This window comes from Bos indicus, chromosome 10 (genome assembly GCF_029378745.1).
Source record: "Bos indicus isolate NIAB-ARS_2022 breed Sahiwal x Tharparkar chromosome 10, NIAB-ARS_B.indTharparkar_mat_pri_1.0, whole genome shotgun sequence".
Classification (NCBI taxonomy): domain Eukaryota; kingdom Metazoa; phylum Chordata; class Mammalia; order Artiodactyla; family Bovidae; genus Bos; species Bos indicus.
The window spans coordinates 102,810,992-102,828,675 of record NC_091769.1 but is presented as its reverse complement, the minus strand read 5'-3'; the positions used below and the strand labels follow the sequence as shown (position 1 = coordinate 102,828,675).

General features: G+C 43.7%; 1 protein-coding gene across 1 annotated transcript; it reads right to left on the bottom strand.

The window, feature by feature from the left end:
• Positions 1-7,156: 7,156 nt before the first annotated feature.
• On the bottom strand, positions 7,157-14,985 carry LOC109565431 (beta-2-microglobulin). Its single transcript, XM_019969406.2, has 4 exons — positions 14,831-14,985; positions 8,812-9,087; positions 8,259-8,286; positions 7,157-7,293 (listed from the first exon to the last, which is right to left on the bottom strand). Exons 1-3 carry the CDS (start codon positions 14,895-14,897, stop codon positions 8,273-8,275), a joined length of 357 nt encoding a protein of 118 aa, XP_019824965.2. The 5' UTR covers positions 14,898-14,985; the 3' UTR covers positions 7,157-7,293; positions 8,259-8,272.
• Positions 14,986-17,684: the final 2,699 nt, after the last annotated feature.

The following is a 17,684-nucleotide window of genomic DNA, read 5'->3' as shown; positions in this document are numbered from 1 at the left end:
CTATCCCTTCATTTGCCTGCATGCTAAGTTGTGTCTGACTCTTTGTAACCCTGTGGACTGTAGCCCACCAGGCTCCTCTGTCCATGGGATTCTCCAGGCGAGAATACTGGTGTGCGTTGCCATTTCCTTCTCCAGGGGATCTTCCTGACCCAGGGATCTAACCTGTGTGTCTTACATCTCCTGCACTGGCAGGCAGATGCTTTACCACTAGTGCCAGCTAGGAAGCCCATCCCCTCATAGATGTATTGAAATATTGTATACAATTTAGGAGGTGATGAGTTTTTAAGTTATAACTACAAAGCCTGCTCTTATTAGGTGTTCAGAACTCAGTGTCCACTAAAAGCATAAAGAGAGTTAGAGTTAGCCTCAGTCCTCAGCTTGGATGTGGAGTGAGGTTAGGTAAATGCTGAAGCCAAGGCTCCCTGTCACTGTGGGGCACGGGACAACCCCAGGAGCCAAGGCTTAGGCACCATGCCTGGGGACCACTGCACCAGTAACTAAGCTACTGGCACAGCCTCCTGTCTTGGGTGTTTTCCCTTCATAGGCCCTTGGGTCTGCATCTCAGAACCTACGCCAAACTGCAGAATTCAAACTTGGATTTTTTGATCCTGCCTGGGATTCCATGTAGCACTCTCAAAAACTAAGAATCGCCTGCAAATGTCCTTTTTCCCTTTCGGCAAATTCCTCTAAGCCCCACCTTCCCACTTCCCAGCTTGCTTGACTGACACCTGCCTCTGACCAGTCAGAGTGTGTGGTCTTTTCTGGCCACCCCCTCCTATGTTGAACCTGCATCAGATTCTTTCCTCTCTACTTTCTGGTTTCTTGGACTTTTCTAAACACTTCTCCTTAAACAGGACTCTGAAGAAAGCAGGAAGAATTGTTTAGTAACCAATCAGAAATTTAAAACAAGCAGGGAAAAAAATGCCAGAGATGTATATACAAGAGGCATCAAACACACAGTAGGACCAGTGTAGGTACAAAGGAGGGGCCAGTAAGTAGAAGTGTGATGAGTCTGTAATCATTTTCCCTTATTTCATTATTTATTATCATTGTTGTCTATTATGGTTTTAACTGTAGATCAATTTGCCACAAATGGGTTTGCTAAAAGACAACTTTTTATTTATCAAATTAGCCAAAAATCTATCTAATGACCAATGACTACAAAACTGAGGTGGGACGTTCCCCTCTGCTGTTCAATACCCTGAGAGCTGAGTGGATGAAGTAGCCCCCACCATTACCCCACAAAAGCCAGGATATGATGGGTGGGGGGTGGGTCAGAGAGAATTCATTCAGCATTTATTGGGAACAATGGGGATTCTACAAAATTAGGACATTCTATAAATATTTAATGAACTTGCTGATTTCTAGTTCATAATATATCAGATATTTTCCAGATCTTTATATAGAGAACTGCCTACTTACCATGAACAATAATAGACGTTTCTGTGGTTGGGAGAATAATGCCTCCCCCCATACCCTAAAAAAGATGTTTATAGCTTAATTCCTGGAACCTCTCAATACGTTACCTTACATAGCATAAGGGACTCTGCAGGTGTGATTAAGGTTAGGGACGTTGAGATGAGGAGATTATCAGAGATGATTTGGATAGGCTCAGTATAACCACAGAGGTCGTTAAAGCAGAGAAATTTATTTCCCTGACTGTGGTCAGAGGGAGTTGTGACTACAGAAGCATGATCAGAGAGCTGTAGCATGCTGGCTTTGCAGGTGAAGAAGGGGTCATGGATCAAGGAATGTGAGCAACTTCTAGAATCAGGGAAAGGTAAGCACATGGAATATCCTATACTCTCCAGCAAGAAAAGCTTCTGCTGGTAAGTCACTTCAGTCATGTCCGACTCTGTGCGACCCCATAGACGGAAGCCCACCAGGCTCCCCCGTCCCTGGGATTCTCCAGGCAAGAACACTGGAGTGGGTTGCCATTTCCTTCTCCAATGCAGGAAAGTGAAAAGTGAAAGTGAAGTCACTCAGTTGTGTCCGACTCTTAGCGACCCCATGGACTGCAGCCCACCAGGCTCCTCAATCCATGGGACTTTCCAGGGAAGAGTACTGGAGTGGGGTGCCATTGCCTTCTCCGAGCAAGAAAAGCAGCCCTGCTTAATTTTAAGCCCAGGAGATTTGTGTTGGACTTCTGACTTAAAGAACTGTAGGATGATAGATTGTATTTTTTAAGCCATCAGGTTTGTGGTAGTTTATAACAGCAGCAAGGAAAAAAACAAAAACATTCATACGGCTCCAGAATCATACAGTTTCGGGCATTTGTTGCCAGGAGCCTATCTCAGTGTAAACATTTGCCTTTTCTGTGTTGTCTTTACCTGTTAGTTAACTAGATCTAGCCACACGGCGCATTTGGGGTACTTTCCTTATGAGGGAGGGCTCTCAGCAGCCCAGCAGCTGAGGGGAGGAGCTTTGCTGGGCCCCAGCTTGGTCAGGAGCCTTGGTGCTCCCCTCCTGCCATGGCCCCGGCTGAGCTGAGGCAGCCCCGGGGATGTAGGCCCAGCTGGCACTGCCATTTCTGTTCAACTCCTCCAGCGCGCACCCACTGAGGCAAACCACTCCTGCTCTACCAGTGGTTGCCATGCAGACAGCAGGAGCCCTCTAGTCTCCAGGACAACAGTGCCCGAAGCTCCGGCTTCTTTCTTCTTGGTCCAGCCCCAGCCTGTCCATCAGGCCTCCATGTTCACAGCAGTCAGTCAGGTGCTGCCCGCATCTACTGTCGCCTTGCTAGGTGCTGGGTGCTGGGCTGGTCTGGGGAAAATTCTTTTCTCAAAGAGTTCAGACATTCTGGTTCATATACCTTGGATAGATTATGATTACAGAAAAGCAACCTATTTCACATAGAGGGTTCAAAGAGCCTGTGAAGGACTTTGGTGCCAAGAAAAAGAATGTGGACTTAACCTTTGGACCATGATGCTGGTGCCAGCAGAACTGGGGCTTTGTTTTTGTTTTTTCCTTTTGGTTTCTTTACAGCAATTTCTGTTTGGTATTTTAAGTAACTTTTCCACTTAGCTTATTTTTTCAAATTATAAAGTTCGTATCCCTTATGAAAAGTTCACACAACATAGGTAAAAATAAAGATAAAAATGTAAATCACCTGTTAAAACTACCATCAAAAAATACCCGCTTCTAATGAACTGGAATGTATATTCCCAGACTTACATTAGAAGGGGATGACAGAGGATGAGATGGCTGGATGGCATCACTGACTCGATGGACGTGAGTCTGAGTGAACTCCGGGAGTTGGTGATGGACAGGGAGGCCTGGCGTGCTGTGGTTCATGGGGTCGCAAAGAGTCGGACACGACTGATTGACTGAACTGAACTGAACTGATAGAAATATGATGATGGTTTAGTTGCTAAGTTATATCCAACTCTTTTCAACCCCATGGTCTGTAGCCCACCAGGCTCCTCTGTCCATGGGATTTCTCAGGCAAGAACTCTGGAGCGGGTGCCATTTCCTACCCTGTATCTCATTCTTTTTAACGGCCAGTAATATTCCATTGTGTGTGTGTAGTGTGTACTTAGTAGTTCAATCATGCTCAACTCTTTGAAGCCCGTGGACAGGCTACATTGTCCATAGGGGTTCTCCAGGCAAGAATACTGGAGTGGGTTGCCATGCCCTCCTGCAGGGGATCCTCCCAACCCCAGGATCGAACCCAGGTCTCCCACATTGCAGGCGGATGGATTCTTTACCATCTGAGCCACCAGGGAAGCCCACATATGTACTGTCTCTTCTTTATCCATTCATCTGCCGATGGACATTTAGGTTGCTTCCTTGTCTTAGTTCTTGTAAATAACACTACAACAATTATTTATCTTACTTGCTCCATATAAACATATATATAAATAATGTTATTTACTTTGGGGCAGTGCTTAATTTTGTATACAATGGAATCACTGTAGATATTTTGGGGGAACTTGCTGGATTTTCTTCACTAACATTTTTTTTGTGATTCATCCATGTTCATTTTTATAAGAACATTTGGACAATTCTTTCATTTTCAACCTGTATAGCATTCCATTGTCTAAATATATCTTTTTTATCCAGCTTTGTTTCCAGTTGTTTGCCATTAGAAAGAGTGTTGCAGAATAAACTGTTTTTTACACCTATTTCAGTGCCTGTGCAAGACTTTCTCTATGTTGGTAGTAGAAATGCTGGGTCATAGGGCATGTGCATATTTAACTTTACTACATAATACTCTAGTTTTCCAAAGTTCTTTTATCAGTTTATGCTCTCACCAGCAATGTAATGAGTTCTCCTTAGGGTATGTTTTTCCCAACACTTGGCATATCCAGATTTTTAAAGCTTGTGTCATTCTGATGGTATGATGGGTTTTAATTTGCATTATGTATATACATACTCCATTAATTTATTATATATAATACTGTATTGGTTTGTAGTGTGATATATTCTAGATACAAATCCTTTGTTTTAGGTATGGCAAATATATTCAAATCTGTGACTTGACTTTTTACTTTTTTTATGGAGTCTAATTGTATTGTAGTTCTAAAGCATGAGATTAATCAATCAGTCTTTAGCTACATGCATATAATTTGTGACTTCTATGTTGAGGTCATAAAAATGGGGGGTTTTTTTCCTGTGTTTAAAATTTTTGTTTGGTATTTAGCTCTTCTTCTGATGGAACTTACAGTTGTGCATAGTGTGAGGTGGTTGTTGTTGAGTCATTAAGTCGTGTCTGACTCTTCGATGCCATTGGGCTGTAGCCCGCCAGGCTCCTCTGTCCACGGAATTCTTCAGGAACGAATACTGGAGTGGGTTGCCATTTCCTTCTCCAAGGGATCTTCCCAACCCAGGAATCCAACCCATGTCTCCTGCATTGGCAGGCGGGCTCTTTACCACTGAGCCATCAGAGAAGCCCATAGTGTGAGGTAGGGACTTATTTTTCCACCACATATTGATAGCCATTTGTCTCAGCACCATGTTTTTTCAAAAGCCCTTCCTTTTACGATTGATCTGAAATGCCTTGTGTATCAAGTTTCCGTGTATTCACAAGTTTGTTTCTGGGCTCTATTCTGTTCGTTGGTCTTGATCCATCCTGAGTCATTTCCATTCTGTTTTAATTATAAATCTCTCACCTTATTATTCTTCAGGAGCATCTTTATCTTTCTCCCTCCATTAACCCTCTTCCATATTTTAGGATCAACTTGTCAAGTATCATGAAAACCTATTAAAATGTTTTAAAATAATTACAGTAGGTCTATATATCAGGTTGGGAAAAAATTATGTCTTTAGGATACTTAATCTCCCTATCCATAACCTTACTCTCTCATTTTTTGTCATTATTTCAATAAAACATTATACTTTTTCCATTAAAAGCTTGACATCTTTTGTTAGCTTTATATCGGCATGTGCATTTAAACACTATTTGAACATATATAGCGTATCTATTTTATATATATTTAAGTGCTATGTCTGTTGCTATCATAAATTGCTCTTCTGTCCATGGGATTCTCCAGACAATACTGGAGTGGGTTCCCGTGCCCTTCTCCAGGGGATCTTCCTGACTCAGGGATCAAACACATGTCTCTTAAGTCTCTCGCATTGGCAGGCAGGTTCTTTACCACTAGCGCCACCTGGGAAGCCCATTTATATATATCTAAGTACTATGTCTATTGCTATTATAAATTACATATTTTTAATTTACTTTGTTACCAGTACAAAGAAATGCATTTTTATGTTTTTGTCCAGCAAATTTATTATTAGGATTAATAAGAGAATTTATCTTTTATATCTTATTGACATTTCTATATAATCTATATATAGCATCAAAGTAATACAATTTTGTTTCTTCTCTTCAAATATTTATTCTTTTTACTTTTTTTCATTGTCTTGATTTGCTGCTGGGACCTCTAGTATAACATCACTCAAAGGGGGCAGTGGGCATCTTTTTTTATTTTTTTAAAGTATTTACTTATTTAGCTGCTCTGGTGTTTAGTTGCAGCATGTGGGACTTCGGTTGAGGCGTACAAATTCTCACTGTGGCACTGAGAGCACAGAGTCTTGGCCACTGGGCCACCAGGGAAGTTCTATGGTGTAACTTCAGGAAAGATCCTTATTTCTGATTTTACCTGTAAAATACCTATAATAGACTTCTATTAATGAGTGCATGTGTCTGCTTATGTATATTAAGAAAACCTTTATAAGTCTAAGTAAATTTGCCTTTTTCCCCAGCTATGAGTTTTTTATGATAAATTCACTGAGTATTGGAAAAAAACATTACTACCACTCCATAAGCTCCTATGCCATCTTCTAGTTGGATATTAAACATTCAGCCTATGTTCTTTTTGAGGACAGCCCAAAAATATATTGTACATATTTAAATTACCAAAAAGTCTGTAACTTTACCCTTCAGGGTAAAAAGTCCATCAAATACTTTAACATTGTTTACTCTTTCTACACTTAGGTTATTGTGTTTTATTTTTCTAACCACTTTACCAACCATTACTATTTTATATTTAGATTACAAAATTGATACATTTCTATTACTCTCCCTTTTCTCTCACTAGGCCTTCCCTCTGCCTCAAATGTATCATTTAGATGCTTAGTGAGGATCTGACAGGTGCAGCAATCTTAGTTATCTAATAATGTTTATCATGCAGTCATTTTTTTTAAAAGATTTTTATTGAATAGAGAATTTTAGGTAGGAAGTTGTTTCATCACATTCATGATGACCTTCTATGCTATGTTCTGGATCCCACTGACATTGAGAAGTCAGCTGTTCTTCCTTTGAGAAGCTGCACACAATGTTTTACCATTGTTTTAGTGAAACAACATATATAGTGGAACCAGGCACAACCAAGTTTCTAACAGATATAGGAGATAACATATAAATTTTATATGGCAAGATGCTTCATCTACAATCTCCATAATTCTAAAAATTAACAAATTTCCATAACTCTAAAAATTATCTTTCCAAAACTTTCCCAAAATTGTAACCAAAGTTACAAAATTGGAGGCTTACTTTAACGTGCATAAGTATCTTATTACCCAGTTTTGTATGCAGAAGACACCCAGATGGTGATGTTAAATCTGAAATTGTCTTCCCCACCTCTAAGATGCCAGCACCTCCACTGCAGACACCTGCCTAGGAAGGTCAAACATGGACATGTAGCACCCAAGGTAAAATTATAAAGAAGGTATTTGTGGTAACATGAATATGACTTCTGATTATGTGCATAAAGCATAAAAGCATATCAGTATTAAAGAGCAGGGAAACAGAATTTTCCAGATATTATACCAAATGAAGAATGTTCAAATCTGAAAAAAAAAGAGAAAAGGAATAATAATAAATACATTTATTTTAGATCACAGCACCACCAAACTTATCTAACTTTCACTGTATAAATCTCTGTTGATAAAACTGCAGGTGATTTTGCAAACCATTTAGTTTATCCCATTGGTTCTCCTACAACCTTAGACAAGAGAGTGCTGGTATTAGAGTTCAGATCCTCGCTCTAACATTTAGTAACTGTGTGACGCTAGGCAGGTCAGCCAAACTCTCTGATGCTCTTGCAAATTAACCTCCCTGTCCTACAGTGCAATAGGAAATTTGAATAGGTTTTCCATGCCAAGATACACTGAGTAATAAAATTTCCCAGAAAAGCTGGATTATCTGCCTCTGGCCTCCACCTGAAGTGGCAGAGAAGTCCAATCCCTCCCTGTTTCATGCTGCCAGAGTTAGGTGCTAGAGCTGCAATACATCTGTTACAGTGTCTTTACATTGAGTTACAACAATCTTGTTTCCACCTCTCTCCTCTATTGGACTGGGAGCTTCAAGACCCAACTACAGTGCCCAGACACTTAGGAATGGTGTCTCTGCAGAACCATGTCACTCTTCTCTTCAGGCTATCTAGCAAAGAGCTGCCACGCAAAGGGAGGGACAGTTCACCTTTGAAGGCCCAGAGATGCCCAACATGGAAATGGCAGGAGAGCAAACACTTGCAGGTGCTGTGGGTAACAGCTGCCTCTGCCTGTAACCCCACACCTGCAGCTTCTCTGTCCTCCCTTTAGAGCGTTAGTGATGCTGGGAAAGCCACACCCAGGACTACAGCCTTCCTCATCTCCCCTGCTCCCAGGGGCAGGGAATGCGACCCCATGGGATTCTTCTCTGCCTACTGAATTGTTACCCTGATTAATGTCTTCCAGACTGTGAGGCTTATCATATTAGAGCTGTCTGTAATGGTCCCCAGGATACTGATATTACAATAAGGTTAGAAACCCACCTCGATGGTGCTGCTTACAGGTCTCGATCTATGGAAAAGAAAACGGAGAAAGGAAACAGTTAAGTTTGACTTCAGAAATACTGCGTACTACAGAAGTCTAAAATTGTTATAAACAAAGATGGCAGAAGAGCCTGTGAAGAAAAACCTAGACCTTTCCTACCAGCCTGAGATCCCAAGCCATCCAGAGAACTGGAGGATGCCAGGGTTGGAGGGCCCTACCATAGCAGGGCTTGCACACAAGGCCCGTGCCTTCCGGAGACCCTCCTTGGTCCTGGGTGTGCCCGAGGCTGTCAGGAGAGCCAAGGAGGCCACAGGGAAGAAGCCTTGGGAGTGCCTGTGCACGTGCTACTGCTCCCCGCTCTCACTGCAGGGAAGCCAGTGTTCTCAGCGACCACACTGTGCCCAGCTCTCTCAGAGGGTACCACTACGCAGAGGTTTAATAACATTCCCTGATAATCCCAGTATGCAGACGTTTTTATATCAAAGCAGCTATATGCCGCAGCTGTGCTCAGATACAACTGTCAGTGGTTAACCAAAGAACTTGAAAACTTACCCCACTTAACTATCCGGGGTTGTTCCAAAGTAACGTGTTTCACTCGGCAGCTGTACTGATCCTTGCTGTTGGGAGTGAACTCAGCGTGGGACAGCAGGTAGAAAGACCAGTCCTTGCTGAAAGACAGGTCTGACTGCTCCGATTTAATCTTCTCCCCATTCTTCAGCAAATCGATTTCAATCTGGGGTGGATGGAACCCATACACATAGCAGTTCAGGTAATTTGGCTTTCCATCTTCTGGTGGGTGTCTTGAGTACACTTGAATCTTTGGAGGACCTGAGGAGCGGCAGGGAAAGACAGATGAGATTGCAGAGTATTCCACTTGGGGCTACCTTGGTCTAAAGCTAGATCAGGCACCAAATGTTTATATTGGATCCCCCATTTCTCCCAATTCCACTTTCCCTCGGGCCAAATGACCTTCCATTTTTGCAAAAGGCCACCTCCAGTTTGTGGGATACACCACGACTTAGTATCTTTCCAACATAATTCCCCTGCACATGTCTTCCAGGCTTTTTCTGGCAGATTTCTAGTAACATCTTTTTCTGTCAATGGACATTGTGCTGTATCTTTTAAGAATTGTGTGTGGAGGCTCTCAAGAAGGCTTCATGGCTCCTCAGCACACAGAATCTATATCACTCAAGAGTCTACATGATTTGGCCCCAGTCTACTGATCGAGCTTCATTTCTCACGTCACACACCCTCCAGAGTGGCCACATCAAAACACTCCCTGATTATACCGTTTCAGCCCCGTCAACTATTTGCCTCACATTGACTTCTTTCTTCCTGGTCTCTTGTCTAGATGCACACCCACCAGACTTCTCAATAGGTGCCTAGCACAGAGCCCTGCACAGCGCAGCTGCTTGGTAAATGGCAGGTGTAACTACTGTTACCTGCTTGCTCAGGTTCCTAACAGAGTCAACCCAAAGTATATTTCTACAGAACACAACCTGTTCATCATGTCTAGAGTGTATATGACAAATCTCTATCTGAATGTGCACCTGATTTCAGGAGCCAGACAACAAAGAAACAAAAGTGAAGCACCTACAGGGGCTGGAAAACACCTCAGACGAGTGGGTTGGGCTGGGTAAGAACAACAGGGAAGAGTGAGGACTGTGGCAAACGGGAAACATCATACTCTCCATTAGGACCAAGTGGAGTCATGCATGTGACAGTGGAATCTGCATTTCTAATGAGCATGGTCAAGTGACTTCCATACTCTGCCAGGTTGACGATATTATATGTTGCTACAGAACAGGGGGTTTGCTAATGGAATGCATGTCTAGACACTTCATGGGAATGTAGAAAGAAAATATTATAAACTCCATTTCTCTATTAGCCAGGCCACTGTGATCAGATGTATCTCTCTAGAAACATCCTATTATCAAAGAAAATGTCCCCAGTTGTACCAAGAGTTAGGTTGGAAATACAATGAAGCCCTGATATTTTTCCACAGTTGAAAGTGAAGATCAATCAGAAACCTCTGTGCATTTGAATTTCTAATAACTTGTTATTGTACTGTACATACTACTACAGTAGTGAAAGCACATTTTCACCCCCCTGGCATTTCCCCTTTGAGGGAGATGGGCAGGTTTGTGTGCGTGCGGGCGGGCGGGGGGGGGGGGGGGTGGGGGGGGTAGGGGGGGGGGTGTTTGTTTCACTGGGTTTTTTCCTAAGAATATCACAAATGGAACCTGGAATGTCAGGTCCATAAATCAAGGCAAATTGGAAGTGGTCAAACAGGAGATGGCAAGAGTGAACATCAACAGGCTAGGAATCAGCAAACTAAGATGGACCGGAATGGGTGAATTTAGCTCAGATGACCATTATATCTACTACTTTGCACAGGAATCCCTTAGAAGAAAGGAAGTAGCCATCATGGTCAACAAAAGAGTGTGAAATGCAGTACTTGGATGCAATCTCAAAAATGACAGAATGATCTCTGTTTGTTTCCAAGGCAAACCATTCAATATCACAGTAATCCAAGTCTATGCCCCAACCAGTAATGCTGAAGAAGCTGAAGTTGAACAGCTCTATGAAGACCTACAAGACCTTCTGGAACTAACACCCAAAAAAGATATCCTTTTCATTACAGAGGATTGGAATGCAAAAGTAGGAAGTCAAAAAACTCCTGGAGTAACAGGCAAATTTGGCCTTGGAGTACAGAATGAAGCAGGGCAAAGTATAATAGAGTTCTGCCAAGAGAATGCACTGGTCATAGCAAGCACCCTCTTCCAACAACACAAGAGAAGACTCTACACATGGACATCACCAGATGGTCAACACTGAAATCAGATTGATTATTTTCTTTGCAGCCAAAGATGGAGAAGCTCTATACAGTCAGCAAAAACAAGACTGGGAGCTGACTGTGGCTCAGATCATGAACTCCTTACTGCCAAATTCAGACTGAAATTGAAGAAAGTGGAGAAAACCACTACACCATTCAGGTATGACCTAAATCAAATTCCTTATGACTATACAGTGGAAGTAAGAAACAGATTTAAGGGCCTAGATCTGATAGATAGAGTGCCTGATGAACTATGGATGGAGGTTCATGACATTGTACAGGAGACAGGGATCAAGACCATCCCCAAGAAAAAGAAATGCAAAAAGGCAAAATGGCTGTCTGAGGGCGCCCTACAAATAGCTGTGAAAAGAAGGGAAGAGAAAAGCAAAGGAGAAAAGGAAAGATGTAAGTAGCTGAATGCAGAGTTCCAAAGAACAGTAAGGAGAGAGAAGAAGGCCTTCCTTAGCAATCAATGCAAAGAAATAGAGGAAAACAATAGAATGGGAAAAACTGGAGATCTCTTCAAGAAAATTAGGGATACCAAGGGAACATTTCATGCAAAGATGGGCTCAATAAAAAACAGAAATGGTATGGACCTAACAGAAGCAGAAGATATTAAAAAGGGATGGTAAGAATACACAGAACTGACAAAAAAAATCTTCATGACCCAGATAATCACAGTGGTATGATCACTCACCTAGAGCCAGACATCCTGGAATGTGAAGTCAAGTGGGCCTTAGGAAGCGTCTCAAACAAAGCTAGTGGAGGTGATGGAATTCTAGTTGAGGTATTTCAAATCCTGAAAGATGATGCTGTGAAAGTGCTGCACTCAATATGTCAGCGAATTTGGAAAACTCAGTAGTGGCCACAGGACTGGAAAAGGTCAGTTTTCATTCCAATTCCAAAGAAAGGAAATGCCAAAGAATGCTCAAAGTACCGCACAATTGCACTCGTCTCACGCGCTAGTAAAGTAATGCTTAAAATTCTCCAAGCCAGGCTTCAGCAATACGTGAACCGTGAACTTCCTGATGTTCAAGCTGGTTTTAGAAAAGGCAGAGGAACCAGAGATCAAATTGCAAACATCTGCTGGATCATGGAAAAAGCAAGAGAGTTCCAGAAAAACATCTATTTCTGCTTTATTGACTATGCCAAAGCCTTTGACTGTGTGGATCACAATAAACTGTGGAAAATTCTGAAAGAGATGGGAATACCAGACCACCTGACCTGCCTCTTGAGAAATCTGTATGCAGGTCAGGAAGCAACAGTTAGAACTGGACATGGAACAACAGACTGGTTCCAAATAGGAAAAGGAGTTTGTCAAGGCTGTATATTGTCACCCTGCTTATTTAACTTATATGCAGAGTACATCATGAGAAAGGCTGGGCTGGAAAAAGCACAAGCTGGAGTCAAGATTGCCAGGAGAAATATCAATAACCTCAGATATGCAGATGACATCACCTTTATGGCAGAAAGTGAAGAAGAACTAAAGAGCCTCTTGATGAAGGTGAAAGAGGAGAGTGAAAAAGTTGGCTTAAAGCTCAGCATTTAGAAAATTAAGATCATGGCATCAGTCCCATCACTTCATGGCAAATAGAAGGGAAAACAGTAGAAACAGTGGCTGACATCTACAGATGGTGATTGCACCCATGAAATTAAAAGACGCTTACTCCTTGGAAGGAAAGTTATGACCAACCTAGACAGCTTATTAAAAAGCAGAGACATTACTTTGTCAACACAGGTCCGTCTAGTCAAGGCTATGGTTTTTCCATGATCATGTATGGATGTGAGAGTTGGACTGTAAAGAGAGCTGAGCACAGAAGAATTGATTCTTTTGAATGGTGGTGTTGGAGAAGACTCTTGAGAGTCCCTTGGGTTGCAAGGAGATCCAACCAGTTCTGCCTAAAGGAGATCAGTCCTGGGTGTTCACTGGAAGGACTGATTTTGAAGCTGAAACTCCAATACTTTGGTCACCTTATACAAAGAGCTGACTCATTTGAAAAGACCCGGATGCTGGGAAAGATTGAGAGCAGGAGGAGAAGGGGATGACAGAGGATGAGATGGTTGGATGGCATCACAGACTCAATGGACATCGGTCTGGGTGGACTCCAGCAGTTGGTGATGGACAGGGAGGCCTGGCGTGCTTTGGTTCATGGGATCGCAAAGAGTTGTACACGACTGAGCGACTGAACTGAACTGAACTGAAGAGGAGGAGGTGTATCAGACAGGCCTACTTTGAATCTGGCCTAACTTACTGGGGGGAGTTATTTTAGCTTCTGTAGTTTAATTGAAAACTTAATTTATACCCAGACTGAAATAAAACCTACACAGGGAAAGAGCAGAAAATAGACCTCTTCCTCCCAAAGTGAATCACACTTACATGTTTTTTGTATGTCCTCTAGAAATCCCCCGTGTATTTTCCAGGCATGTATTATCTTGGAAATTTTCTAATGAACATACTTTTTAGTGTCTGCTTGTTATTTTTTGAAAGAATTCTATAGCCACAACAAAATATCAATAATAGTGATAATACAGATATCATGTGTTTTTTTGGCAAATAAATTTTAAATTCCATTTTCACATGAAAGAGAAATCCGAGCTTCAGTGTACTTAGAAGGTATCTAAACACAGTGTCCCTGACAACCTGGGTAAGTGTGTTGATTATTCAGCCCTAGTTTTACAACCTTTCTGACTGATAAACCTTCACTTACTCAAAACTGAAAGTAGAGACACACTTCATATTGGAAAGAACCAGGCAAGGAGCCAAAGGAGGAAGCCCTTTGTGAACAAAGGTCACAGCCCATACCCACCCAGCTTGCTCCCTAGAATCTCACCCCAGAAGATTGTGAAAAACGCACCAGTGACTGCCCAAGGGGCGCACCACCCGGCCAAGGCTCTGGTCAGGTTCTACTGTCTGCGACTGATCCCCTGCGGGGTTAACTTACTTCAACTTTTTAGCCTCCCTTTCCGCATTTGTGACATTCTGATGATAGGCACCGTATTTACATCGCAGACCCCTTTCACAATTAAATGACGCGGCACAGAGTGCGGGACAGACAGCTGTCAACGGGGACCTCTATGATTATTATTAAAAGCGAAGTGTAAGGAGAACAAGAGAATTAACGACGAGAATCAAGGCATTCCACGAAAGTTGCCAGAAAATTCCTCATTCTGGTTTGGTCCCTTATTTGGGGAAAAGTACAGAGGGGCAGGTGAACCTGCCCGGCTCCTGCTGGAAGCTCCAGGCCCTCAGGATGCCAGCTGGCCGACATACGCTGGCGGCGACTCCCCCAAAGCCCACGCGTTGTCTCCACCCGTTCGCAGCCCGCAACCCTGCCCTCTGGGACCCGCCAGCCCGCCCCCCACTCCAGAGATGCGCGGGGGCAGCCAGAGCCCCGCGAACCAGCGGAAGAGAATCCCTCCCCCACCTCGCCCGCCCTGAACCACATCCGCACCCAGGAACTCCGTCCCGACCCACGCGGTACCGTCCGGGCGAGCCAGGGGCTCCCTCCCCACATCCCGGGGAAGCTGGCGACCTGGGGTCGCACCCCCTCCCCACTCCCCGCGCACCCCGCCGCTTCCACCGCCCGAGACGAAGCCGGGTGCTCCTCCACCGAGCTGGGAAGGAAAACTTGGGAGCGGGACCGGGGTAGACAGAGTTAGTGCCCAGGGTGCCAAGTGGGTGTGATCGGGACAGGACGGGCTGGCGGAAGAGGGGAGAGAGGAGAGGACACTCACGCTGGATGGCGTCCAGTCCAGACAGCGACAGCAGCCCGAGAAGGACCAAGGCCACGAAGCGAGCCATCCTTGCAGCAGCTGCGCGGTGGCGGAGTGAGCGGCTGGGTTCGGCGCTCGCCTTTATAGTCCGCACTCAGGCAGCCAATCGGAAGCCTGCCCGCCGGGCCGTCACAAGTCTCCGAGCGAACTAGGCCCGGGCAGGTTAGAAACAGGCTTCCCCGTTTTCAGTTTCATTTTCTAGTAAGTCTCATGATGCTTAGGAAGGCAGGGTTGGGCTCGGTGCATTCGCTGCCTGTACTTCAGCGCCCTCTTATCTGGGGTGCGCGCCCAAGCTTGCGGCGCACACCGCTCACCCTAGAACTTCAGTGTGGACGAACCCTCGCTTTTCGGAACAGCACCGGAAAGGCTAAGGGACTTGCTTACCATGCATGCCACAGCCAGTTAGGAGCCTAGCACCTGGTTTTCAGTTGGGAAAACTGAAGCCTAGAACTGTTAAGGGTAAGGACAGAGACTGAACGGTACTGGGCAGAATCAGAACTCGGTTCGCAATTCCAGCCCAGAAATACGTTGCAAGTCTTCTGGATTCTCTGGGCAGGAAACGTTTCCAGGAACCTCGAGGCCTCATGGAGCCAGCTCAGAGAACCATCTGGCATGAAGGAGGACTTTCTTGCTTCCTGAATATGTTCCAAAAAGGAAAGGCCTTTCGGAACGTCTGTGCCAAGAAACTCTGGTCCGTGTCTTGCCGTTGTAATTTAAGTAATTGATGGTTTGTGGAGAAATGACCACTGAGGGTAAAAACTCGTATAAAAGCAGTAACTGCTTAGAGCATCAGAGTATCTACCGCCTCGAGGGACGTTACTCCCTGCGAATTAGCACACTAGAATGGTGGTTGGCACGGACTAGGTACTTGATGAACTGAATGAATGAGTGTACAGATGAGTGGCTGGTGAAACTCACGAAGGAAGGGACGGCTGAACATATGAGGGAATACGTGAATAAACCCTAGGATGTAGGAATTACCCCGTTACATTTTCAGGGATAGGAAAACAAAGGCTGAGGTTACAGACTGGCCTGATGCTAATGTCATTTGCGCTTGAGACACTTGGAAGATAGAGGACTGGACAATTTTAGTATGAATTTGGGTTGCATCTTCTGTGGGCTCACACAAAGAAGTTAGACCTGTAGATTCTAAGAGGGTGTCAGTGTTACAAAGACTCGTTAAGAAAACCCACTCTCCGTAGATAGCATAAAAAGGGGCTGACGTTACCTGGTGGCTGAGTCCAAGGATCATTTCTGGAGTGGAATACCGGGAAGAGGAAGTGAACCTGGGGGCGGAGAGTGACAGAGGTCTTGGAAATCACCCTGGTGTGCAGCTGAAGGGAGTTGGGTGGTGCTTCCCCAGAGAGCCCAAGAAATGTCATCTGGATTCCTTTCCCCTAGTTTCAGACCTTTCAGTAATCCCTGTTGTGGGCTTGTGTCTACACTGAAGAAAGCAGGTTACTCTCCACAGACCTAATGAAGGGGAATGTGCACAGAGAGAGCCCCAGGGAGCACATACTGGGTGTTCTGTGATCCTAAGAGTCTACTACGATTATTGATGCTCTTTACCTACTTTTTCTACCAGCTCTCTCTATAGCTCTCTTGAAATAAAAGAATAATTGTCAGATATAATGTCATGAGGAATGACACTCCTTCCCCTCCCTTTTGTTTGTTTGTTGTTAACTCATTTAAGGCTCTTAAGGCCTGTAAAGTTATGACCAATCTAGACAGAATATTAGAAAGCAGACATTACTTTGCCAACAAAGGTCCGTCTAGTCAAAGCTATGGTCTTTCCAATAGTCATGTATGGATGTGAAAGTTGGACTATAAAGAAAGCTGAGCGCCAAAGAATTGATGCTTTTGAACTGTGGTGTTGGAGAAGACTCTTGAGAGTCCCTTGGACAGCAAAGAGATCCAACCAGTCCATCCTAAAGGAAATCAGTCCTGAATATTCATTGGAAGAACTGATGCTGAAGCTGAAACTCCAATACCTTGGCCACCAGATGCAAAGAACTGACTCATTTGAAAAGACCCTGATGCTGGGAAAGATTGAAGGTGGGAGGAGAAGGTGACGACAGAGGATGAGATGGTTGGATGGTATCACCGACTCAATGGGCATGAGTTTGAGTAAACTCTGGGAGTTGGACAGGGAGTCCTGGTGTGCTGGAGTTCATGGGTGCAAAGAGTCGGACAGGACTGAGCAACTGAACTGCACTGAAGGCCTGTAATGTTAGTGTTGAATTATTTTCTACTGCCCTGGGGGTACAGGAAGAAGGAGAGCTAGTGGAAACTTCTATAGTCTTTGTTACCACATCACAGACAAATACTGTAATACTTAAAATTCTTACAAGATAGAATCTGATCTATTCCCTAAGAAAATCTATTTTAAAAACACTTTTTTAAAAAGCAGTGAAGACAGAGAAAAGTGCTTTTTTCAATTTTTTATATTCTCTTATGAGAGCAAACTTCTGGAAATCTACAAAGATGGCCTTTCGATAGTGAAAGATTGTTGTTGAATCACGGGAAGACACCGGGATTCTTGGCCCCCGGAGGAGAAGAATTCAATCCAGGGCCAGAGACAAGGCTTGATCGCTCACAGCTTTTGTGTAATAAAGTTTTATTAAAGTATAAAGGAGATAGAGAAAGCTTCTGACATAGGCATCAGAAGGGGGCAGAAAGAGTACCCCCTTGCTAGTTTAGCAATGAAGTTATGTACTCTCCAATGAATCCAAAGAATGTCTGGAGGTTGTAAAGACCTCACCAGACTACTCCCATAATTTACATTTTAAGGTAACAGAATTAGGCAGAAGGTTTA

Excerpts from the sequence above, each read along its gene's own strand:
- LOC109565431 (XM_019969406.2), bottom strand. The coding sequence starts at position 14,897 with ATGGCTCGCTTCGTGGCCTTGGTCCTTCTCGGGCTGCTGTCGCTGTCT. Across the intron at positions 9,088-14,830 it reads TGGACTGGACGCCATCCAGC|GTCCTCCAAAGATTCAAGTG; the intron begins GTGAGTGTCCTC and ends GCCGCTCCTCAG.